The sequence below is a fragment of the Rhinichthys klamathensis genome, unplaced genomic scaffold, assembly GCF_029890125.1.
Source record: "Rhinichthys klamathensis goyatoka isolate OS25496 unplaced genomic scaffold, OSU_Roscu_1.1 h1tg000007l_1, whole genome shotgun sequence".
In the NCBI taxonomy this organism is placed as follows: Eukaryota; Metazoa; Chordata; class Actinopteri; order Cypriniformes; family Leuciscidae; genus Rhinichthys; species Rhinichthys klamathensis.
The window spans coordinates 991580-1018311 of NW_026606560.1; the positions used below are offsets into that span (position 1 = coordinate 991580).

General features: G+C 41.2%; 1 protein-coding gene across 1 annotated transcript in view; it reads left to right on the top strand.

Moving 5' to 3' along the window:
* Positions 1–18571: 18571 nt before the first annotated feature.
* LOC130091381 (phosphatidylinositol 3-kinase regulatory subunit alpha-like) overlaps positions 18572–26732 on the top strand; it is a 123583-nt gene continuing 115422 nt past the window's right edge. Inside the window, exons 1-2 of the mRNA XM_056259237.1 lie at positions 18572–18885; positions 19204–20104. Coding sequence (XP_056115212.1) covers positions 19780–20104 — 325 coding nt within the window. The 5' untranslated portion in view covers positions 18572–18885; positions 19204–19779. The remainder of the gene's footprint in view (positions 18886–19203; positions 20105–26732) is intronic.

Sequence of the window (26732 nt, forward strand, 5' to 3'; positions counted from 1 at the left end):
ATTCTCAAAGACTTACTTTTAGTAATTATTTGGGTAGCACACATATTCTGAATGCCTTCGGGAGAATTCAAATGAGCCATTTTAATCTAGATTAATCTAGATTAATTTCAATATTAATCTAGATTAATCTAGATTAAAAAAAATAATCTATGCCCACCTCTAGTTATTAGTATACTTCTTTTTACCTAAAAATAAGAAGTATATACTTTGTCTACTTTGTATGTACTTCTGAGAAATATACTTAAAATTGCACTTAACTATACTTGACTTATACTGACAGAAAGGTCTAAGTATATTTGGCCTATACTTGTGTCTTTTGATCAAGCTATACTTAAAAGTCATTAAGTATTATAGCTTGTAGCTTGTAGTTGTTTTTACTCTTTTGATTGAGTAGCCTATTAAATACTTTTTTCACATAGTTTCACATACTGTCTTATAAACTTACATTTTGTGAAAATATTGATTTATAAATAAAACAGATCTTTTCCTAATTCTGACTCTGAATTTTTGTGTTAGTCCAGTGGTAGTGTCCATAGGAATTTATTTCAAATCTACTTTACTCTTTCCCCGCCACTGACTGAATTCTCCGGTTATCCATGTTTTCACTGTTATGGTAGAAGGGTTTAAAAAATAAATAAATAAAAAAAAACCCGTCATAAGAACAGCTGATGGACACCATCCTGCACTGTCATGGGAACATCCCAGGAGAAAATAATGATGAAATTACGTTGTCTTTCATTGCTCCCTTCCCCAAGTGCGTTTCAAATGGCTACATAATGGCATGCAAGTGCCCTGCTCACTCCAACGTCCCCACTTCAAGGGCTCTGCCCCTCGGAGGGGCTCACTTCCGTTTGGAATTTGCCCATGTCTTGTCTCATCAATCTCTACCGTGTTTATGGACTTACCTGACTTGTGGATACTTACCCTTTACCACCACCACCATCATCATCGTCCCTGCATAGATAATCTTCATTCATCCATACCTGCAAAAGGAAAAGAGACTTTAAATTACCAGCTGAGTGGTGACTTTATCTGATACTGTTGGCTTACGTGATTCATTCCTTGTTTTGATGTTTAAATAAAAAACCTGTATCTTTGAATCTGCTGTCTCCTCTTCTAACTGTGACACAACGAGGTCCCATGTTAACATTATTTATTGCATTAATATCAATGGGCGATATATTTCTTACAGTATTTATTAATTAGTTAGATAGTTAATAAATTACATTGTTTGTTAGTTAATGCTAGTCCATTAAATAATATTAACAGATACGACTTTTGATTTTAAAAATGTATTAGTAAATGTTGAAATTAATAGTAAATAAGCTTTTTTTCCCCTATTGTTAGTTAATGGTAACAAATAGAACCTTACTGTAAAGTCTTACCAATACATTTTATGTATAGGGTTAGTTTTTAATAATGAAGCAGCTGATACAAAGTATTGCAATATAGGATATGTTTCTGTAACATCTCACTGATTTGCAACACATTAACTAACCTTTGTAGAGCAACAGTGTCAGTATCAGTAGCCAAACACTATCAAGCTGTCTGGAAACCTTGCCCTGAATCCCAACAATTTCAGTCAAACTGAATGTTTAGCTATTTCGCATTCTGTGTTCACTCATGCTTAAAAATGTCAAACGTCTACCTATAGTCTGCTCTTACGAGATCTTCTGTAGATACAGAAAATAGGTTAAGCCTCTTTTCTTGATTGCCACCTCCTGAAAATGATACCTAAAATCTGCCTGAGCTTCTATTACACACTTCAGCTTTTCTTCCATCACCTACTCTTGAAGACACATGTTTTTATATGATAAGCCAAACAAACATTCCCTACAGTAATTTTATCGAAATTACGTTCCCAACATAATATCTGTATTACCTTCTGCTAAACATATGACTGTGCCTATCTCTCTATACACTAACCACTGGCCACCAATATGCCCCAGACCTCTGATTGGTGCAATATACTGGACTCTGCATTGTTGCAGCACACATAATTATACTTTTTCATTGATTGGTAGCAATCCAGCCTATACGCCCCTTCTCTGTTTATGTGTCACTATGGCCCTATTTGTGGTGGTAGTATGGACTTTATCATTCCAACAATTGGAACTGGACTGTGTAGCTCTATAGGTGATTCAACTTGATATTCCCTTGTCTTGGTAGCTGTCTGTTGCGGTGCCCTGTAAACAAACTGTTTTTATCGGTGATCATCTGCACTTCATGAAAACCACTGTCGATTGTTGCTCTGATGTAATTTCGTTGTACTTCCAATGACAATAAAAAATAATAATAATAATAATAAATATATCTCCTATGTCTACTGGAGGGGGCTAGGACCGTTCAGGCAAACATCGACCCTGAGGACTTCAGGATCTGCACTTGTTGTCATACCAACATTTGCCTTGGAGCTATATGCATTTATATTGACAGAACAGACATACAAATTCAATTGAATGTGGGATGTACATCGCCAATAAATAGACCACAGCTTTACACCCAGCAGATGTGGGTCGAGGTTTGCTACAATTTAAACCTTTTCTATTGTCTTTATTAGTCTTTGGTTTATTAATGTGGCTGGAAGAGTAAGTTCAATGTTGGTGGGTTTAACAAATGAAAACAGATGTGTTCCTTAAAGGGGTCATATTTTTGTACAAGTTAATATGAATCTTTGAGGTCTAAATGAAAACTTTGTAATATGCTTTTATTAAAAATTCTCATTAGTATTTTAAGAAAACACTAATTTTACCTGGTCAAAAACAGCTATGTTTTCAGCACACCGTTTCAGTGCATATGCCTTTAAATGATCCGCCCCTCTGATCATTAAATAGATCAGTGGTTTTGACACAATGCACGTGGAGTGTTGCCTTGACAATGACAACAGTTGAGGGTATATTTTGGAGTAAGAATGGCAGCGGGAGTCTCGGAGGACACATCTGTGCAACCCATGGTCGTCAGTTTGGTTTGAAATGTGGTGGGGACAGAGACGCATTCGGAAGGGTATTTTCAAAAGTGCTGGGTACAATGACGCATTCATTCTTTTTTCTCTTTCGCCCAGGTCATGTTTTGAAAGACGATGTCCTGTAGCTTACTGATGTAAATAAATAAAAATGTATACAAAGATGTGATGATGTCCGACCAAAAATGTGATAGTACTTTGGGTTTAATTGGTCGTACAGTGAGATCTAATATATGTTGTTAGTATCGTGAATTTTTACATGAATAAATACGTGCTGTAATGGTCCAGTGGCAGAATTTTTGCCAAGCGTGTCGGAGGTTCTGGGTTCTAATCCGCACTCATATAGTTTTTTCCCTCATCAAAACCGATGATGTTTATCAGTGGTTGTATATCAAGATTCTTGATATACTTTATCACTGATTAACATTATCGGTTTTGATGAGGGAAAAAAAACTATACGAGTGCAGATTAGAACCCAGAGAAGCAGGGACACGTTTGTGTGCATTTTGATTTGTGATTTCACCGGAACGAATAGAATCTCGGCAACGGATTGAAGCGCGCGTCCGAGTGAAGACAACACATTTCAGCGCTAGATCGCCTCTTATTTAACAAATGAATGAAACGAATGCTGCTAGTTAACTGGATATGTTTTATTTGTATTGGTACATCCGTGCCGCGAGATGTTTCAAAAGTGGTGGGGACAATATCGACCCTGGCAAAAAGTGGTGAGGACATGTCCCACCCGTCCCCCCCGTAAATGACGTCTATGGTTCAACCGTATCAGTTCAGCCCGTTCTCATCCCAAGGCGTCATCTAACTGACGCTTTTGACCATGCGTCAACATGCCGACGCACATGGTACCCCTTAAGCGTCAATATGAGACGTGCCTCCTAGTGGTCTAACCCTAACCCTACCCCAGACCTAAACCTACCCATAACGGAAGCGTCATCTAACTGACGCTAAAGGGTGCCATGTGCGTCGGATTTAGACGCATGGTCAAAAGTGTCAGTTAGATGATGCCCGAGGATGAGCGTCTCATATTGACGCTTAAGGGGTACCATGTGCGTCGGCATGTTGACGCATGGTCAAAAGTGTCAGTTAGATGACGCCTTGGGATGAGAATGTGTTGATCAGTTTGAACCGGAGTCGGACCCGGAACAAGATGACGGCCGCAAAGAAGTTCGACAATTTAGGCTCGAACAGGACGTTTCTGAATGGTTGGTTAACGTAATGTCACTTTGATCTATTTTTGTACTGGCAGGGTAGAGTAGTGAGATACGAACGCTATGTGTTTACTGATGTTAGTTCGTTGACAGATTGATGTTACAGTTAATGGTCATGAACAACTTTTTTCCGCGATTTGCAAAGATTAATATAAAGGTTAATAAAACTTTACACTCACTTCTTCTGGAGGTGAAGCAGGAACGTGAATAGTTGGTACCGATTCTTTTTTCAGGAGCAGCTTCATAGCAAAACCAGCTTTATACTGACAACTCGTTTATAAAGCAGTCTGGTGAGAAATGATTCGCGCAAACATGAAAGCATTGATGTTTATCGTGGGGAATATTCCCTTCGAAAACAAAACTCAGCCACTGCGTCTTCAGCGGTTCGGATTTAGGAACATCAAAATGACTGTGTTCGTTATTACACCCAAGAACAGAACACCACAATCGCTTAGACGCCATTCTGCTCCAGTGTATCAACAATGACGGACTATGATGACAGCACGCTCAGGGCGGGTCTGTGTTGAAACGCTGCTGTCAATCAACAATCGTGGGAGGGGCGTCCGATTTAGTGACGTCACAAAATACGAACGGCTCAATTTGAGGCAGGGGAAAACATATTAGGAGTTTAAAACAAAAACACTGGATGGATTTTTATCATTATATGATGGTTGTGTACAGGCACTGCCAACACACATTTCAGTACAATCAACTTGTAAAAGTGCATGTACCATTATATGACCCCTTTAAAAAAAAACATCTGGCACGGTGTGGATTAGTCTTTGCTTTGGTTTGTGCAGTATAGATAAAGCTTTGAATCCCACAAGAGGAACAGGGCTAAACCAATACACTTCGAAAGAAGGTGTTGATCTTGGCTTTAGCGTTGTTCTATTATCCCTAAATTAAATGCAGGTCCATAACTTTGGCATGCTTAAGAAATTCAAATCTTACTATTGGAATGTAGAAAGACAATATAACACATCTTTATTGACAACTTTTCATTATGTTTAAAACTTGTAATTTTCTGCTTTTCTAAACAATGAATTGCTTTTAGAGGGTCTATTATCCCACTTCAAAATCAAACCAGAGTAAGAACTAAAATAAACTAAATAAACAACCACATTGCTAAAATGTAGGTTAGATATGGCCGAATGATGTTGTAAGTGGTTTGATTCTTTCACTTCCCCTTCTGTATAAAATTTAATTTATTCCTAGTGAAAACAAGCTGGTCAGATGAACAGCAAAAATGCTGACTGAAGATTGCTATTACCTTTAGCTCAACTGTCACCAACTAAAAAGGAAATGGTGTTCCATGTCATTGGGTGTTGAAGGGGGCATCTCAGTCTAGATGCCAGGTTAATTCAGAAAAGCTAATAACAGAACTAAACAATCTGTGTCTGTCTTTACACAAGCTATGTCATGCTATAGAAGAGAGCCCGCAGCTGCACATCCTTAAAGGGGTCATATAATGGTACATGCACTTTTACAAGTTGATTGTACTGAAATGTGTGTTGGCAGTGCCTGTACACAAACATCATAAAATGATAAAAATCCATCCAGTGTTTTTGTTTTAATCTCCTTATATGTTTTCCCCTGCCTCAAATCGAGCCGTTCGAGCCTGTGATGTCACACGGTCGGACGCCCCTCCCGCGATTGTTGATTGACAGCCGGGTTTCAACACAGACCCGCCCTCGCTCGTGAGCCAGCTGTCAATCATAGTCCGCGCGGACCGGCGCGGTCATTGTTGATATGCTGGAGCACTGTCTATGAGCAGAATGGCGTCTAAGCAATTGTGGTGTTCTGTTCTTGGGTGTAATAACGAACACAGCAGTCATTTTAATATTCCTAAATCCGAACCACTGAAGACGCAGTGGCTGAGTTTGTTTTCGAAGGGAATATTCCCCACGAGCAACGTCAATGCTCTCATGTTTGCGCGAATCATTTCACACACCAGACTGCTTATAAACGAGGAGGGTCAGTATAAAGCTGGTTTTGCTAAGCTGCTCCTGGACCGGTACCAACTATTCGTGTTCCTGCTGAACCTCCAAAATAACTGAAGTGAGTGTAACGTTTTATTAACCTTTAATATTTATATTAATCTTTGCAAATCGCTAGATGCACGCTTCACAATGAATGCGTCTAAGGTTTACACTCAGGGTACATTACGGCATGTTTTCTATGTACGACGTTCTCAATATAATTCATAATCCCACGTCTATAATGAACAACGCGTTATGGTTATTGTGTTACAAATGGTGTACACAGAACAGAGAGGCGGGGTGAGCAAAGCTTATTATCATTTAAAGTCATATGCACTGAAACGGCATGCTGAAAACAGAGCTGTTTTTGACCAGGTAAAATAACAATACTTTTTCTTACAATACTAATGAGAATTTTTAATTAAAGTATATTACAAAGTTTTAATTTAGACTCTAAAGAATCATATTAGCTTGTACAAAAATGGCATTATATGACCCCTTTAAGGTAATTTGTGAAACAACTGGACGGTCAGGGCCAGGGGTTGAGCTGCTATTTTCATTAGGTCATTTTTTCTTGTTGTTCTGATTTGCTGATTTGTCATTGTCTCCAGTTGATAATTATACTAATACTAACTACCGGTAACTAACTAACTAACTAACTAACTAACTAACTAACTAACTAACTAACTAACTAACTAAAAAAATAAAAAAATAAAAAAACCACACTTATTATTATTGTTATTATTATCATCATTATTATTATTATTACCTTCGAACCATCCCAGTATCAGAACATATGCAAGAGATTGTGTGCATGTTTTCAGTGCTTTCATGATTACTTTCTATCTGTTTCTGCACCAAAAAAATTATTTCTGTCATGTTGCATTTGCGTAAGGTCTTGGTCTTCAGTATTGCATTTTCATGCACTGAGTTTAGGTGTCTTTTGTATCAGAATACTTTCAACCTTATGGCCTTTAAAATTACCTACATTATTCAAAGGCAGATAATTAAAAAGTATTGCAAGCACCAAGGGTAGACAATGACAATTTGAAGCCAGGTTACTGTAATGACTCTGCAATGAATAGACAAACAACTGTTTAAGAGATAAATATGTGCTAATGAATAACCAGGACCTATATATTTAATGTGGCTCTTAGACCCACTTTAAATATATATATTATGTTACCATTTCTAATTAAGTTCTTAATCACAATACAGTCTTGCTTTGGTTTAGTGTTGAAAAAAATAAATGACAATCCCATCAATTATCACTTCCGTAGAAGACTAATTTTAAAGATTGTATTGTTTCCTGGACCGATCTGTTTACTGTAGCATTCCAGAAGCAATGACTTCTAATATTAATATAAAAGCTCAATATTTGTCTATGTTTCAGAGAGTTTGATATCTAAAAAAACATGAATTGTGTACAGAATGTGATAAATTAATCAGCATGAGAACATTAAAACAGACCAGGCCTATGAACTATAAGGTTATTTATTTTACAGTTTAGTTGATGATAGATATAAATGATAGATATAATAATATAATATGATAGATATTTAGACACTATACCATCTTTTACATTGTTTTTTAAGGCAATATAGGGATGGCAGAAATTATGAAAAGAAGAAATCTTTTTTTTTTAACAGAGGAGGTTTGTGACTAACTGTCAATCTCAAAAAAACTGTAATATTTGTGTTTGTGTTGGTTTCATACATGTTTGTAAAACATGTAACATTAACATTTTGATTTAAAGAATCTTAGAGGCTCAATCATTGAAAGTAAAATGGTCCATATACATTTTTTTTTAATAACACCCTTTCATGCAGTGTGTAATTAAGCTGTTTGTGAATGTAAAGGTTCTACAAAGTTGTAAAGTTGAAAGTGCACGATAAATAAAATTATTGTCTCCCAGAAGAAAGAGTCGACTATGAACTGCCTAAACGAGTCGTCTGTAATTCGAATCCCACTGCGTGATGGTTCTACATCACTAGATAAGACATTTGCATAATGCCCGCCTATGATGCAAAAAACTTGACCCGCCCTCAAACACGTCATTTTACTGACGACTGCTTCTCGAATCTCGGAGTTCAACGTGGGATTCACAAAACGCTTGCTCTTGATAGATGGGTCAGTACCCAGTTTATTTGGACCAGCTTGCTCCTCAGAATCACAAATTATGAATAATTATGGATGTATATATTTTCTACTGTTAGTTCAAAATACGTAATTTTGTGTTTTATATTGTGTACGTTTCCAGCTAACTCACGTTATTACTGTCTTACTGAAATTATTCTGGAAATCAGATGTGGGCCACTATTACCTTAAACTGTGTCTATTAAAGGGGTCATGAACTGCATTGTTTTATTGTTCTGCAATGTTTCCTGGGGTGCACTTATAATGTTAGTATGATTTTCACATCAATTTTTTTTTTTATAGTTTAGAAATAAAAGGCAGTTTTGCTACCCTGATTTTAGCCATCTGATTTGATCGCTCTGTTTTAAGGGGCGTGTCTGCTGTGAGACTTCAGTGTATATGCCCACTGCTGTGATTGGCTAACATCTTTGCATATGAAATAGCTAGTATTACATGTGGAACTCTCTCAAAAACTTTTAGCACATTTTACTTTTGCAGCTCTAATTTGTTAACTAATCGTGTAAAGTGTTGGTTAGCATTCTATTTAGATCATGTATGAAAGGTTGCAGTGATGAGGATCGTGGCCAATCACAGACATGGTGAGCGCATGAATGCAGTGATCTCATCCTTACAACTCGATATCTGCACACTAAGAAATGCTTCAATCATAACTAACAGTGCAAACACAATGTAAATAAGAGATTTGTTGATTATAACCTATAGACAAAGGGACTTTGTTATAATGGGAGTTTTAGTGAGAGTCCAGACCTCAGTCAATCCCACTGCGCAATGTGACGTCTTTTCTATGTAATTTTTGGACGTCCAATTTCGGTCCACTGAAGGGGTTGTTTTGTAACGTCAGGCGACATATTTTTTTCTATGTCTATTGCACGTCTAATGTTGCACGTCTAATGTCGGTCCGTGGGACCAAATGTGGTCGTTTGTGGACGTCTTTTCAACATCAAATTTAGACTAATTTTAGACGTTGTTTTTTATACAACTTCTATAACTGTAGTCCCATGTTTCAAAAGGGTGGAGGACATGTTTTCTGTACCATGTATTTACATTTGGCAGACGTTTTTATCCAAAGTGACTTACATTGCATTACACATTTACATTCCTATCAGTTCTTGCTTTCCCTAGGAATTGAACCCATGATCTTGCCATTGGAAGCGCCAATTGTCTACTGTTTCAGCTACAGCATTACACCTTTGTATGTGTCTCCAGTTATCACCTGCTGCTGAGACAATCAAATGGAGTCTTTGGAAAATTATCTTAAATAATTATAAATAATCTGTATTCATATGTATTAATCATGTTTATAACAACAACAATGTTGATATTTGTAAATAAAAAAATATTGCATATTAATCATGTAAATTTCCTGCACCTGTCATATACGTCCAAATGAGGTCCAAAAAAATTACCCAGTTCAAAGGTCAAATGTTGAACGTCAACAAGACAGCCAAGTTGGGTCATGGTTGGATGTCCAAATAGTGGACCTAGTATGGAGGTCGAACAGATAGATAAAGAATGGACGGACGGACCCAATATAGACATGATCTGCATGTCCAATGTTTAGTGGGATAAACTTGCGCTGTTTGATTGATAGCTCCAGCGATTGCAAAAAGGAGCGTTCTTTGATCGCTTTCTATATATAATTTAATTAACAGTTTAATTAACAGATTATTTTCATTGTACTAAGAGAAACAATGTGAAGTTGACCGTTTAGTCTCTGGTTTGATTTACTGACACATAGACAAAGAATATCTGACTGTACATGAATCATTACATATCAGAAATCATTGGTCACAGATCAGGCATTAGAATTAACACAGTTACTTACATGTTCTCTTACGAGAGTATCTCTCGTACTGCATAATATCTTACGCTATGGGGAAAACCTCTTTTCCTCAAGATATTGAAGCCAAAAATTATCCTTAATTTTGAATCAATGTAAAACAGCAGCATGCAGACATAGGCAAGGCGGCTCGCGTGCCTATTGGCTGACCTGTGGCAACAGCAGCAGCCTATCGAGAGAGGCCCTGCATGACGTGATACCCAATGGGGGTGCTTCTCGCCCATTTACGTCACGTCCCGCCAGAATAGGCGTGGCCTTGGCCTATAAATATAGCTCGACAGGCTGATACAAACTGATCTTGATCTCTTCAGCGAAGCACTACTGCAACGCTGGATCCAGAGTGAGAAGCCGCGCCGTCTGAGAAAAAGCCTTCTGCGGGACGAGCCTTTGAGCCTGAAGCCGCTGGCCTTCACCTCGCCGCCTTCAGCCGCCGTTCCTATATATCCTTTACTCTGCTCTGTGTGTGTGTTCGCCCCGTGACTCACACGTCTATACATCTAAAAGAGCCGCGTCTTTTTAATACGTTGCTTATACAAACATATTTTATTTCAACATATTTCAGTCGATTTTTACTCATCTCAGTATTGGAATATAGTTAGGTAAAAGCTGTTCATTCATTCACACACAAAAATGCGATTCATATTCAAACAGTCTTTTTGTTTACAGACACTATTCCATATCGCGATTAGAACAAAGCACTTGAAAATAAAGAATGTACCTATTCCTCAGCTGGATCCGTTGCTCCTCCAAATGAAACTACCTGCACTTCTGAGGTAATTTTTTCCAGGATTATTATTAAGATAGTATTATTCCTCACAGCGTCGTAAATATGAGTCTCTTTCGGTGGGTTATCCAGACCAGCTGATGTGGGCGTGGATCGCCTCAGAGCATTTGTGTTTGAATAGAGCGCGCGCTCCGTGGGCGTGGTCAAATTAACTTTAATGACCTGAGACGAGAACAACTATCATCTCTCTCTTTTCGTACAGATTACATAAAATGAGAACATTTGATTTTTATATAAATTACTTCATTTAAAAGAAGATAATTCAGGCTTCATGCCTGTGTGCCTGTATACCTGTTTGATTGAGTATTTGCAGAGTTACAGTTCATTTTTCGGACGCGTTTCAGAATGGACTTCACTGACAGAGAGAACGCAGAACACGCATCATGTTTATTTTTCTTTATTAGGCGAAAAGCACAACACTTTGTTTTTCTTGTGAGGTTCCACAAAAAAATACAAACTTAACAGGATCGAATGATGTACAACACTTATATGTAAGATCAAAATCAACAGAGTAATTTGAGTCTCTTTTGCACTGATAAGGAAAAAAATGAGCTGGTATCGCCGGCGAGACCGCCGACCCCAGAGGGCTTTTTAAAGATGCCATCCTCCTGTGGCTCGTGCGAGCCCCACTCAGCGACGGGGACCGCCATCTGAAAATATGCATTTCCTGCCTGGGAGAGGATCATGCAGCTCTCGCGCTCGCCGACAGGGGTTGCCCTCACTGCGAGCTATTGCCTATGGTGACTCTGAGGACTCGCCTGGCATTCTTCTCCGAGACTGCACTTCCACCCGCTACAGTGCCGCGCCGTAAAAGCGCCGTACTCAGCGGGTCCCCGAGCCTTTTCCAGCCTGTGAAAGCTCGCCGGTTCGCCCGCCAGCTTCACCAGCTTCACTCGAGTCGCTCACTGACGGATAACGGCCGCCGCGCGCCGCTGCTTCCGCCATTAATGGCGATGAGATAGCTGCATCTGTAGAGAAGGCCAGCTGCTCTATCCTGGCGTCGGACAGTGAGGATTGGGCGAGCTCTGTGGACCTCCCCCACCTTCTGTTCGCGAGTCGTCAGGGAAACGGGCCAGCATCAAGACCGCACGGCTAGCTTTCTTTACGTTATAAGAAAGCTACCCCGCCCCCGCCCCCACCCCCCGTGGGCATGCGTCACCGGCAAAATGAGGAAATAGTCTGTTTTTAGTCCCGCTGAGGCCGGACTCCATTTCTCAAACATTTCTCAGCTCCTCTTAGTTTGAGCGGCTGAAAATGTCAACATTGCAGCAATGAGCCTGTTGTATAACACGCACACCTGCAAACAAACGCCGAACTGTGATGACACTCTCTTATTTGCTCGAGCTAATGTCGTTCCCCCCCCTGTGGCTCAGTAGCGGAACCCATAGCCTATGCGCGAGAGACCCGTGTTTGATCCCGGCTCTCGCAGCAGATAAAAATTTAGTCTCGCCGTGGTCGGACTTGCACCGAAACTTTTTGCTCGTTCAGTGTCAGAAAATGCGACTGTTCCAGTGTATTTTGCAGTAAGCAAGCCGGTACCACGGCCCGCTTGCCTGCACACAAATGCCGTTTCCACGTGACCCAGATAAATCACATAAGCAGTGTATTTTCTGGTATTCCGGCCACAGCCGATGGTGTTATGAGTGTAATAAAAATGCCCACAACCCAGTGCTCATTTCTACACACAAACACAGCCCGCAAAAATGCAGGGCTCGCACAAACAAAATCGCCTCATGTCGATTGTGCGCTAAATATACTGAATGTGCCCACGTCTCAGTGCCCACAAACACTACACACCACATGTCCCACGGTTTCTGTAAAAACGAAACCAACACACATTCAGTCAGCACAAGCCGACGGTGTTCTCAGTGCAGTGAGTGTGCCCGCTGTCCCGCGCCTGCATTCCCTCACAGACACGCTCAACCCCACGGGGTTTGTCCCGCTCGATCTCTCTTCACAATCTGTCATAGAAAAGCTGATCACTATGCCGCGGCCAGAGCCCGGTTTTCATTCTACCTCTAGCTATTCACGCAGATGCGTGGGCAAAGCTTCCCGGGGTATCAGAATGGGTGTTGAACACTATTAAAAGAGGCTATTCGCTACAGTTCGCTCGACGTCCCCGCCGTTACACGGCGCGAGTCGAAACCACAGTAGACAACGAAGTATCTCATCTACTTCGAGCCGAAATGGCGAAACTACTGAGCAAAGGGGCCATAGAGCCTTTATCTCAGGCTCAGAACGAAGGGGGGCTATATATTTTCTGGTACCGAAAAAAGACGGGGGTCTCAGACCCATTCTAGATCTACGACAGCTGAACAGAGTGCTTGTGAAGCGCCAGTTCAGAATGCTGACAACCAGGAAAATCCTTGCGCAAATTCGCCAGGAAGACTGGTTTATGTCAATAGATCTGAAGGACGCCTATTTCCAATACAAATAGCGTCATGTCACAGGCGATTCTTGAGATTCGCCTTCAAGGGCCAGGCATATCAATACACAGTCCTACCGTTCGGCCTGTCCCTAGCACCCCGTACATTTACGAAGTGCATGGCTCTCGCACCCCTGAGACTTCAGGGCATGCGAGTTTTGAACTACTTGGACGATTGGCTGATTCTAGCTCGATCACAATCAGAGCTCATAGAACACAGAACCACATTACTCGAGCATCTCTGGTCTCACAGTCAATTGGGCGAAAAGTTCGCTGTTTCCCAGCCAGGAAATTTATTTTCTGGGAACAGTGCTGGACTCACTATCTATGATAGCACGTCTGTCGCCGGAGCGCGGATTGGACATTCAGCGTGCCGCGAGATCCTTCCGCCGCAGCACTATAGTCCCGCTCAAAAGGTTTCAGAAAATGCTGGGCCTCATGGCCTCAGCATCTTCGGTACTTCAGCTGGGCCTGCTTCGCATGCGCCCACTGAAGTTATGGCTGAAAGCGCGAGTTCCACCCCGGGCGTGGACCTCTGGTCTGTTTCGCCTCAGGGTCGACATGAAATGTGTTGCGGCTCTGGAACCTTGGAAAATAGCCGACTGGTACCAGTCAGGCATGAGTCTGGGGACTCCCTCGAGTGTGATGGTGGTGTCCACGGACGCCTCCACCTCGGGATGGGGAGCGCTGCTCGAGGGCAGACCGTTCTTTGGCCAGTGGTCAGAACGGGAGAAGCTTCTACACATAAACTGTCTGGAAATGTTGGCAGTCGACAACGCGCTACGGCGCTTTTTTCCCCAGATAAAAGGCTACCACGTCTTGGTCCGATCGGACAACATGTCAGTGGTGGCATACATAAATCGCCAGGGCGGCGTCAGGTCCCGAAACCTTTACAGGCTGACGGAACGCCTCCTGGTCTGGGCTAAGCACAACCTGCTTTCACTGAAAGCAGCGCATGTGCCTGGTTACCTGAATCTGGGACCAGACAGACTGTCCAGGGACAATGTCCCAGCAGGGGAATGGTCGCTGCACCCGCAGACGATCCAACTGCTGTGGGAGACATTCGGTAGAGCGCAGGTGGACCTGTTCGTGTCCCAAGAAAACGCTCACTGTCCGAACTTCTTCTCCAAGAGCAGGGATGCGCTGGCCCACGTATGGCCCCGCTGCCCCCTCTATGCTTTCCCCCCCATTTCGCTCCTGCCTCAAGTGTTGGAACGAATCAGGGAAAACGGATGCCCAGTGCTGCTCGTGGCTCCTTTCTGGACGAACCAGATCTGGTTCCCAGTCCTGATGTGGCTGACCAGCACTGCCCCGTGGCCTATACCGGTGAGGAGAGACCTCCTCTCTCAGGCAAAGGGCCTCGATTTGGCATCCTCGCCCGGATTTATGGTTCCTACATGCGTGGGCCATCAACGGGTACCCGCTAACCTCCCGGGGGGAGTGTTAAATACGATCTCGCAGGCCAGAGCCCCGTCTACTAGACGGCTTAATTCCTCGAAATGGTCGGTGTTCTCTGCCTGGTGTCAAGCTCAAGGCTTTTCACCCGTAGACTGCGGGGTTACGGAAGTACTCTCCTTCCTTCAGGAGCTGCTGGATAAGGGCAGGACCCCTTCCACGCTCAAAGTGTACGTGGCGGCCATAGCGGTGTTTGCAAAACCGACGTCTGGCCAGTCACTGGTGAAAAACGACCTAGTCTTGCGATTCCTCAGGGGAGCTCGGAGGCTGAATCCTCCCAGACCCCCTTCAGTCCCTGTGTGGGACCTTTCTATGGTTTTGGAAGCCATGAAAGGTGCCCCATTCGAGCCAATCCATTTGTCAGACATGAGACATCTGTCTTTCAAAACAGTGTTTCTTATGACTCTCGCTTCAGTGAAGCGCATAGGGGACTTACAAGCGCTTTCAGTAAGCGCGTCATGTATGGAGTTTGGGCCTAATGACTCAAAAGTCATACTCAAACCAAGGCACGGGTACGTGCCCAAATCCCTCAACACACCATTCAGGGCCCAGGTTATTTCCCTGTGCGCCATCCCGGTTCATGATGAGGAGGAGGATGCGAGTCTCCTCTGCCCTTTCAGGGCACTGAGAGCTTACGTGTCCTGCTCGTCTGTCTTCAGACAGACCGAGCAACTCTTTGTTTTGTTTGGCGGACACTCCAGGGGACTGGCTGCATCAAAACCGAGCCTATCCAGATGGATAGTCGATGCCATAGCGCTGGCTTACACTTCTAAAGGCCTGCAGTGTTCTTTGGGTGTCAGAGCACACTCCACGAGAGGCGTGGCCTCGTCGTGGGCGTGGTCGAGCGGGATTTCCTTACAAGATATCTGTATGGCGGCAGGCTGGGCCTCGCCGTCTACATTTATAAGGTTCTATAACCTAGAGGTTCCCGCCTTACAGGCCAAGCTGCTGTCGGTCTAGAATTCAGTACTATCTGCCCCGCTGCGCCGGCGCAGAATGCTGAGTTTTGCTTGTGTATCGTTCACTGATCGATAAAACAGCTCCATGGGTGTTGAATAACCCGTACTGTCACACAGTTCAGACTGAACACGTTCACCTTGTCTGCGTGAAACATTGCTAACATAACTAGCTCCTGTAGGATGCTATTTCATGGGGAATGATGCTTGCAGCCTCTCTTCTCCGACTCTCTGTGAGTTTATGGTGATTTTTTACTATATGAGCCCCGGGCTACTGCCCTTGGGACTTTGGTGTCGGATCCCAGTACGCACGGCGTGTTGGATTGTGTTCCCCATAGCGTAAGATATTACGCAGTACGAGAGATACTATCGTAAGAGAACGTACTCGGTTACTAACGTAACCTCTTTTTTCTCTAGAGAGGGAACGAGTACTGCGTATCTTGCCGTGCATACAACAGCTCTGGTTCGCTTCAGCGATGAAAACCAGTTTGTATCAGGCTGTCAAGCTATATTTATAGGCCAAGGCCACGCCTATTCTGGCGGGACGTGACGTAAATGGGCGCGAAGCATCCTCATTGGGTATCACGTCACACAGGGCCTCTCTCGATAGGCTGCTGCTGTTGCCACAGGTCAGCCAATAGGCACGCGAGCCGCCTTGCCTATGTCTGCATGCTGTCGCAACGCGTTTTACATTGATTCAAAATTAAGAATAATTTTTGGCTTCAATATCTCGAGGAAAAGAGGTTTTCCCCATAGCGTAAGATAGTACGCAGTACTCGTTCCCTCTCTAGAGAGAACCGAGGTTACATTAGTAACCGAGTACGTTTTCGCACAGTTACTGTCAAGTCCATATCATAAAAGTCTGTTTGTAAAGCCTGATCCAAAATCAGGGCTGCCAACTCTCACGCAATCAGCGTGAGACTCACGCAATTGAGCCAATTCTCACGCTCTCACGCCACACCCCCGATTTCTCACGCTGAAGTGTCAACCCGGTCGGTCAAATGCCTGAAAGATAAGTTTATCAATAGATCTACCAGTTGAGCCATTCATGATCGACTAGTTTTACCGCAAATTAGTTAAAATATCCTGTAATCTAGAGGGAGCGTGCATGCGAGACAGATGTGTTGAGCTCCTAACGGCGAGGTCCTAACCGCGCACAGCGCACGACGGCAGAGAGGTAAGCGAGCGAAAGAGCTTGCGTGTCTTTTGCAACACAACCCAACCCCCCTCCCCCCCCCCCCCCCCCCCCCGATTTACCAAAGAATCCACTGTGAAATGTACCGAACAGGCTACAAATAACTGAGACATTCCAGCCCGTTCTCATCCCAAGGCGTCATATACTGACGCTTTTGCCAAAGCGTCTATATCCAACGCACATGGCACCCTTTAGCGTCAATATGAGACGCGGATATATGGCGCTGCCTAGTGGTCTAACCCTAACACTACCCCAGACCTAAACCTACCCATAACCGAAGCGTGTTATATTGACGCTAAAGGGTGCCATGTGCGTCGGATGTAGACGCTTTGGCAAAAGCGTCAGTATATGACACCTTGGGATGAGAATGCGTTGGACATTCACATTGTTGGAAATAAATAACCAAATTCCTAGCATTAGGATCCTTTGGGCGGGGCCAAAGTTGCAATGATGAAGTAGGCGTTGATTTTCTTCTGCAGATGCGGTCTTTCACCTCAACGACTCATTCGCTGCATGGGCTTGGTTACAATAAAAGCTGTTTGACTAATAACGCATGTGCACCGCAATAAATTAGAAATATACACATCGGTTTGTTGATGGACATGCACTTGTTATTGCTGATAGTGAGGAATTACAGTTGCATCACAGTTGCATTACAGTTGGATTGATATGGTGAAAATCGACGTCATCATTACCATATTTACAGTGTGTACGATCACTTAATTAGGAGGACTGAGGAAGCTTCCTGAGCTGAAATTCAGACTGAGCCGTCTGGCCAATCAGAGCAGAGTGGTCCGTGGAAAGGAGGGATTTAGAGGGACTAATTCATTCGACAAGTCGTTTGAGAATCATTGAAAAATGTGGTGATGTGCAATGTATATCATGAGAAAATGAAAGTGTTTTTTTTACCTCTGATGCATCATGTAGCCTAAACCTGTTGTAGGAGACCACCAAAACAAAATTAGGAATCTTTAAAATAGCATGGGGCACTTTAAACACATTTGAGTATACACATTTTTTTTACCAAATGTTTTAAAAAAAATTCAAGGAAAAGAAAAATAGATCATGGATATTGTGCTACTACATTTGACCTGAACATAAGAGGTCTATAGAGGTCCTTTCTGTGAAATACTTTTCCGGTTTTATTGTTTTCTTTTCAAATGGCAACAAAATTACTTCTTTTTCTTTCTTTTTTTAAAAGAAAATATTATGGCAGATGTCTTATACCAACATCTATAATAAAACTAAAATAAAACTGAAGCATTTTTGAATGCATGAATGTATTGAATGTATTATAAAGTCTTACCTTGAAAACATTGGCCTAAATATATATATATATATATATATATATATATATATATATATATATATATATATATATATATATATATATATATATATATATATATATATATAAACACAAATAATAATAATAATAATAACAATTATTATTACTATTATATTTTGTAGAAATGCTTTTAGACTGGGGGTCTGAGTGGCTGGTGTTCTTGGGTCTGTAAAGGTTAAAAACCCTGGTCTAAAGAACATACGTCAGACGAGTATTATGTAACTTGTGACAATGTGTTTAGGCGAATGAAAAGTACGACGCTACATTTTCACGCTGCAGTGCGTTCTTCACATCCTGACCGCTACATGAGGACATCCGAATTCCCAACTTTGTCCCACGGTGTGATAAGCAGACAGCGGAGGCGTGGTCTCTGACGTCACTCGGGCTGAACCGTACTACAGCACTAGTCTGGCTGGATGTCTGACTCAGCTACGCAGGTTGTTTGGGAATATATTTTAAACGCATGTTTTAACTAAACAGACTATAAATTCTCGCTCGTTCCTCTCGTGTTGGACTACGTGCATCTTGTATTTTGGGCAGTTTGGGGAAGTGCGGCAGTAGGTAAGTTAGTAAGCAATATCACGCGAGTCGAGTTTCTGCACGCTGTACACAAGTTGGCACTGTCCCAGTCACGCGCTGTAAGTCAGGCATAGCCTACATGTCATTTCACATTGTATTGCTCTGCGACTGTTTAACACAGAGGTTGTGATGCTGTGCATGCAATACAGTGCTTTTGCATTTGAGCTACAATCCAACAATGCATGTTTATTTCATTATTATAATTGAAATGCAAAAGTTGCTCTTTTAATGCAAGGATTGTAAATTCAAGTTGATTTGAGTTAGAATTTGTGAAACTAACTGTAAAATGAATGCTTTCAGGTTTAAAGGTCTTTAACAAGAAGATGACCAAGGCTCTTGCTCAGTCAATTGATAAATAGACTGGCAATGACCATGTTAATATCTTTCTGACCACACCTGCTAATGGACTGAGAGGTTACTTCAATAAATGTTTCATTTCTAGATGTGGACTAGTGCCAATGCTGCAGAAAAGCCCAACGTCCCGATTCCAGGTCACAGTGCCCCCCAAATTTGTGCTATCACTGTCCTGCACCATCACCCGCTTGTTCATCCCTCACTTCATGGGGCTGTTTTTGATTTCTCTGACCCTGTTTTATATCTTGCCACAGACTGCTAGAATTCGTTTCAAATAAATTTGTGCTTTTTATTTATGGGCCAAATCTAGAACTGCGCAATAACGGCCTCTGCCTAACATATGGTGCTGTTGCGAGTTTTAACCCTTACAAGAAACTAAATGTCACTGAGCTCTCAGGATTTAACCCAAGGACTTTCCAAGTGAGTTTGCACTCAGGATTTAAACCCAGAACTTACATCCAGGTCAGTTTTAAACAAGCTTCAAACACCGAAAACCATCTGTGCTCATGTAAATAACAGATCATGAGCTCAGACAGCTTCCAGTACCGTGCACTGTTCGAGTACAAACAGGAGAGGGGTGACGATATCTCTCTGCAGCCTGGCGATCTCCTCACGGTCAGTAAGATGGCACTGCTGACGTCCGATTTCCAGGAGGGTGACGAGAAGTGCCCAAAGGGCTGGCTGCATGGCACCAATGAACGCACTAAGGAAAAAGGCAACTTCCCTGGCACCTTTGTGGAGTATGTTGGGGTCGTGAGGACGAGCCTTACTTCAGGGAAGCCCTGGCTGAGACCTGTACCGCCAACACCTGTAGGGCCCCAGCCCCCAGGGGCCTCTGCTTCAGAGGGTGAGTGTACATTTTACCTAACTTGGGTGTTATCCCTAAATTTGGTAAAATAAACACTATTGTAACACTATATATAACACACGCATTTACATTTTTCACATATATCATACATTTAATATATATATAAATATATAATACAAAAAATGTTTATGATATATATGTGAAAAATGTAAATGTGTGTGTAAAATATAAATGTGTAATATATGTATACATATATACACTATATATATTCAAGGTCTTAAAGTCTTTAACACACACACACACACACACACACACACACACACACACACACACACACACACACACACACACACACACACACACGCATATAGAATGTATCTATCATCATGGAGTGAAAATGTTACCACATCTCTATGGCATCCACAATCTTATACCCTCAGTCTTCAGAGCAAGATGGCTAATTATCTCCTCCCTACATTCAGATTAGGCAGCACAACCCTATAATAAAACCCTCCGCTTGAAATTTGAGCACATTGTGTGCAAATCACAGACTTCGTCTCCCACTAGAAACGTTACTTCCAATTCTGAATTTAGGGATCTGTCTATGATTTGTGAATATATCTGACAAAAAAATAAGGCATAAGTAGCTGCACAAATGGCGACTTTAAATAAGACAAAATTATATTTCAAATGTTGTGTGAAGCTCTTTATGGGGCCTGAGTTGCCCCTGTGTTTCTGATTGTGGTACAGTCCGCTTGTGGGGGTGTTCATATGCTAACTAGGTCAGACAGTCAACTCTGGTTTTTCCAAGAGTGCTCTTCTCTCTTACTGTCTAGGGTGCATGTCTCATTTATGGTCAAGGTTTAGGTTGTATTTATACTATTTATGTGTTTTATTCACTGTAGATCCTCTTTTAGTGACTTATTGAGTTCCTTTGTTTCAGCCAATGTACAGAGATGGTGATAAACAGCATAGCAAAGCTATTCCTTAGTGTCGGGAGAGGCAAAAACATGCAGTTCTGTTGAATAATTGATCACTGGTGCATTGGATGGCTGACAGTCAGCCAATCATTAGACTCACCCTGTGCCAAGGGATCCTTGTGGAACACTGACGAAACACTCACCCTGATTGAAGAGAGTTTTATGAGCCTAGCAAATTGTTAAGTTTACCGAATCAATCAGATGTGTCAGTTAAATTATTTTTTTACCTATTTATTTATTTACATGTTTTTAAATCATGCATTACAGAGTGTAAGCTTTTGGATCTGTGAAACACCAGTTCAGAACTTTGACACAGAGTTTGAACTTGTTACATTGATGTATTATTTTCATATTATGATTGATACATTTTCATACCATTAGAGCCTAGAAGTGTGGTTGACCTACAGTACATAGTCTACTCGCATACAATTTTAAGCATGTAAAATTATTTAGGACTCTGCATTGAATATGCATTGGACAACAGGATATAAGCCCCATGGCCTCTGTTTTGGATTAATATCAAAAATAGTAATTAAATCATTAAATAATGTTATAAATGCATTCAACATTTAGAATAATTTTAAACTTAAAAACAGGAATAATAAAGCATCTATTTCAGGTCCCAACACTGCAATCAATTTCATTTTAAGTTAGTTTTATATTAAATTTGAATTTTTGTGAAATTTCCACAAATTTGCAGGTCAGTTATGGGATCAATTTCCCATCAAAAGTGTTAAAAAAAATAACAACAAGTGAATCAAAAATGTAAAAATGCATTTAAAAATATATCCTACAAAACTGAAAAATGCAAAGTTATCAGACTTGATATCAACGCGGTCACAGATCGATAAATAATAAGCCTGACTCAAAATAAAAAAAAATAGTAAGCATGAATCAAAACTTAAAACGCATTTAAAATTATATTGCACAAAACTTAAACATGAGTTCAAAGTTATCCAAAATCATGTTTTCTGCTCATATTTTTTGAACGCTTAAACTATTTTTCACTTTCTCTTGTTTCCACAGTCTGCACTTGCTTTTCCAAATGTTGCTGTATAGATTGTAAATATTACATTTCATGTGTTTTTTACTGAAAACAACAACAAGCTAAACCGATTGTTGGAAAGCTAATAACAATTGTTCCCATGTCTCTAGGACATTTAGGTAGTATTGTTGATCAGTTTAATCCTCAATGTAGCATGGTGTTGCCTGTTCTGACGACATAATATCTTCTGTAGATAGTTGCTGAAATGGAGATTTTACAAGATTCACCATATGTTTAATGTAATAGCATAGTTTTATAAGGTCAGACTCAGCAGCCAGCTCTTTTTTTTTTTCTTCTCTCAATCCCTTCTTCTCTGTCATCCTCTGCAGAAGCATCATTAGCATTTTGTGTTCAAGCTAATTTGCTCAAGTGTTACAAAACGTGGCCCATTTTACTTAATAACAGCATTATGTCATGTCTTCTATAGACATACAATTGGCTGTCAAATGCTGGGTGGGCAAACTTTCTGTTGAGGAGATGGTGCATTCCACAGCTGGTTTCTCTCTTTCTCTTTATCCCACTATGAAAAAATTGACATGTTCCATGAAAACAATGTATGTGTCAAAGATCAACTTATTAGCTGCTCACCAGCACTGTGAAAGTGTCAGTCCAAGCCTGTGATCTTCTCATTTACCATTATCCATGTTATTGACTTTAGATCCATCTCCTTTGATCACCGATACCTGATTACTTGACTCTCATTTCTCAAAGGCCTTGTGCAGTTGTATGTTTGATGAGGAAAAGCCACTTTTGGTGTTACGGTCTGATCAAGCACATGGTGATGTGTTAATAGATGAGTCGGAGAGCTGCTAAGTGGGATGATGGTTTTTAAAGCGACTCCGGAAGAAGCATGAGCAGCTCTTTCTGCGATCAATTTTCCAGACGTGCAGGTCAGGCATCATGGCTGTTTTTGTGGCTAGGCTTAATGAGGAACTGAGCAATGCGAAAAGAGAATGCAGTCCTCCATTAAGTATACTGAGGACAAAAAAATTGTTTTTCTACATTCAAAATAACCCCAGCATTGCACCAGGGCTGCGCACTATGGCTCTCAAAATGTATTTTAATGTTAGTGTGAGCAGATGTGGCATAATTTTTCATGAATTTATATGCCGTTTAAAAAATACAGAGACAGTATTTGTTATTTTTAAAGTCAATTTACATTTGCTGAATTTGAATTACTTGTTTTGTGATTACTTGTTACATGATCCTTCATTGTAATATGCTGATTTGATGCTAAAGTAACATTTCTTATTATTGTGCTGTAGAATATTTTTGTGGAAAACATTGGGTTCTTTTCTTTTTTTTTCTTTTTTGTACAGTGTAAACGGCTTTACTGCCCCCTTTGATCAATTTAATACATCATCATTGCTGGAAAAAAGTACAAGTTTCTTTCAAAAGAAAACAAATTCCAAAGGTTTTAAGCTTTTCAACCCCCGGAGACTGTAGTAATTTACAAATGTACACTTTTCTAAAGATATAGATTTTTTTCTTCTTCAAATTTATATCTATAATAGTTAAGTGGCAAATTAAAAGTGATATACACTCACCTAAAGGATTATTAGGAACACCAGGGGCCTCATGTATCAACACTGCGTACGCACAAAAACACGGCGTACGTCAACTTTCACGTTCACGGCCAGATGTACTAACAGTGAAATTAACGTAAGAATGTGCGTTCCTCCAAGTAAACTTCATGTCTGGCGTACGTACATTTGTCGTGATTTTTGTCTGTTGGCGACTCATAGAGGCAATAAAGTGAAGTGGCAAACATTACACTACGAATTGTTCTATCGCACCACCAGCTGTCAGATATTGCTTATAATTTGTAATTGATAAATTATTTGACATATTATTGTCACACGAGTCTTATTAAAATATTCTATTATGCAATTAAGTAAGAACATATATAAAGCATGTGCAAATTGATACAACCCGTCTAATGGCAGTGTTGGCTTAACTAGGAATAAAAAATAAACTTCATTAATTCGGTCAGTAAAGATAAAAAAAGAAAGTAATATTTTTATTCAGCAAGGACACATTGAATTTGTTTAAAAGTGAGAGTAAATGCATTTATAATGTTACAAAAGATTATAAGATTTCTATATCTGTTTGATTTAAGTTTTTATTCATTAAAGAATCCTGAAAATACTATATCACGGTTTCCACGAAAATATGAAGCAGAAGCACACCTGTTTTCAACACTGATAATACTCAAAAATGTGTCTTGATCATCAGATCCTCATATTAGAATGATTTCTGAAGGATCATGTGACACTGAAGACTGGAGAAATGATGCTGAAAATTCAGCTTTGATCACAGGAATAAATTACACTTTCACACAGAATACATTTTCAGTGAAATTTCGTTTCTTGCTTGCTTTAGCCATGTTCTTGCAGGTTTCTTTTGCCAAATTGGACTAATTACCATATTTAAATTAATTTAATTGGGGGAGGAGACTGGGTGGGGCGTTGTGCTCATGCATGTGCGCTCAATTTTACGTTAATTGGGATGTACAAAGAGAATATGCGTGGGATCCTTCGTACGCAGAGATTCATACATCTGCTTTTTTTTGTGCGTACGCACATTTACAGCTTTGTCCGTACGCAATGTTTTAGTATGAATTCAACGCAAGTCTTTGTACATGAGGCCCCTGTTCAATTTCTCATTAATGCAATTATCTAATCAACCAATCACATGGCAGTTGCTTCAAAGCATTTAGGGGTGTGGTCCTGGTCAAGACAATCTCCTGAACTCCAAACTGAATGTCAGAATGGGAAAGAAAGGTGATTTAAGCTATTTTGAGCGTGGCATGGTTGTTGGTGCCAGACGGGCCGGTCTGAGTATTTCACAATCTGCTCAGTTACTGGGATTTTCACGCACAACCATTTCTAGGGTTTACAAAGAATGGTGTGAAAAGGGAAAAACATCCTGTATGCGGCAGTCCTGTGGGCGAAAATGCCTTGTTGATGCTAGAGGTCAGAGGAGAATGGGCCGACTGATAATAAGACCAGACACCGTCGGGCCTCATAATATACCTTTCTATAATGTAATGTCCAAACAATCATTCTTTCTAACCCCCTAACATAAGACCAGACACAGTCTGGTCTTAAAAATAAAGGCATTGATAATAGGCCAGAGGCGGGTTTTATAATGAATGAAGGAATGTGTGCTTATGACATTGACATAATATGTGGGTAAGACCGGACACCTGTCGGGTCTGAATTCATACTGAAAGGACCCTTGCCTGCAGGGAGGGAACCTCCAAATTATAGAATAAGGCCGTGACAAGACCGAGACCACGTAAAAGTCTCGAGACATACATCACTAGCGAACATCTACCCGCGCGCTTCTTCCGTCGAGGCTCGACGAGGGAAGAAAATGGGAGGAGCGCAAGAGGCGGTTTGCCATCCCAAAGGAGAGCTAGCCGCGAGCGCATGATGTATTTTTTGGGCGGGGTAGCTCTCTTGTGTTGTAAAGAGAGCTAGCCGCGCGAACATCTACCCGAGATGGCGCGAGAGGCGGTTTGCCGTCCAAAAAGGAGAGCTAGCCGCAACTGCAGCAGCGAGACGTTCATGCCTTCACAGCCCGAGCATCCCCCGGCAGAAGTACAGCTTGAGCATGGGCAGAACCTAGGCACTTAGCATGCCCGTCCGCCTCGTGCAGACGAGAGCCGCACGTGGCGCATGAAGAGCGAGGTATTTGAAACAACTCTCGCTGTCCTAAAAGCAAAAGCAAAGGATATGCGTTGGTCGCCAGATTGCGACAGCAGAGAGGCGACGGGAAGACGGCTTCTGAAACGAAGGCGAAATCCTCTGTAGATGATGCACACTCTAACTGTAGGGCTGGTTTCAACGGCGAAGCTTTCAGAGGACTCAGAGACGTGAAGTATGTCACTGAAGGAGATAAAATCTGCTATAATGGCTATAATATAATGGCTATTTGGCTATGGCTTTTATGGGCTATGGCCACGCCCCTTGTTGCGGGCTCTGACGTGTCTGACGTAATGATAGTTCATTGGCGTACACGCTGGAGCCGCCTGCGCCATTGGATGTGCAGTTGCCGCAGCACAGCCAATGAGTGAGCCAGACACTCACTGTGCTAGCTGTGCAGCTGCAAAATGCGTTTTAGATTTTAAGCTTCAGAATTCAAGGAAAAGGAGTTTCCCCACTGCGTATAGCTACGCAATACGAAGTGGACGTTCTCGAAAAGGAACCATTGTTTTTTTGTATCTCTCTATAAAAATAAACTGAATGTGTAAACGCATAAACTACAAACATTTATAATAGCCTTTATTTTATCATGGCTATATTAAGTTAATAAACTTTCCATAAACCAATGCCTTTGAAAGTCTTCAATCAGGGTGAAGGTTGATAAAGACTTTCTAAGTCACCATTCTGTGTAATTTAAAAAAAAAAACGTAATAATCATGACACAATAAAGGCTTTTTAATTCATATTTGAATCTAAGGGCTTCGGGCTAAGTTAAGATTTGATTTTATACCCAAGCAACACTCTCTGCATGCCTGGTTTTACAACAGATTAAACAATTGACAGCCCTAAGCACTATTTTCTAAACAACGTTTGAGTTACAATTCTTATCACTCGACGTCTGTGATTTCATGTACCGATTCGGACGGGACTAA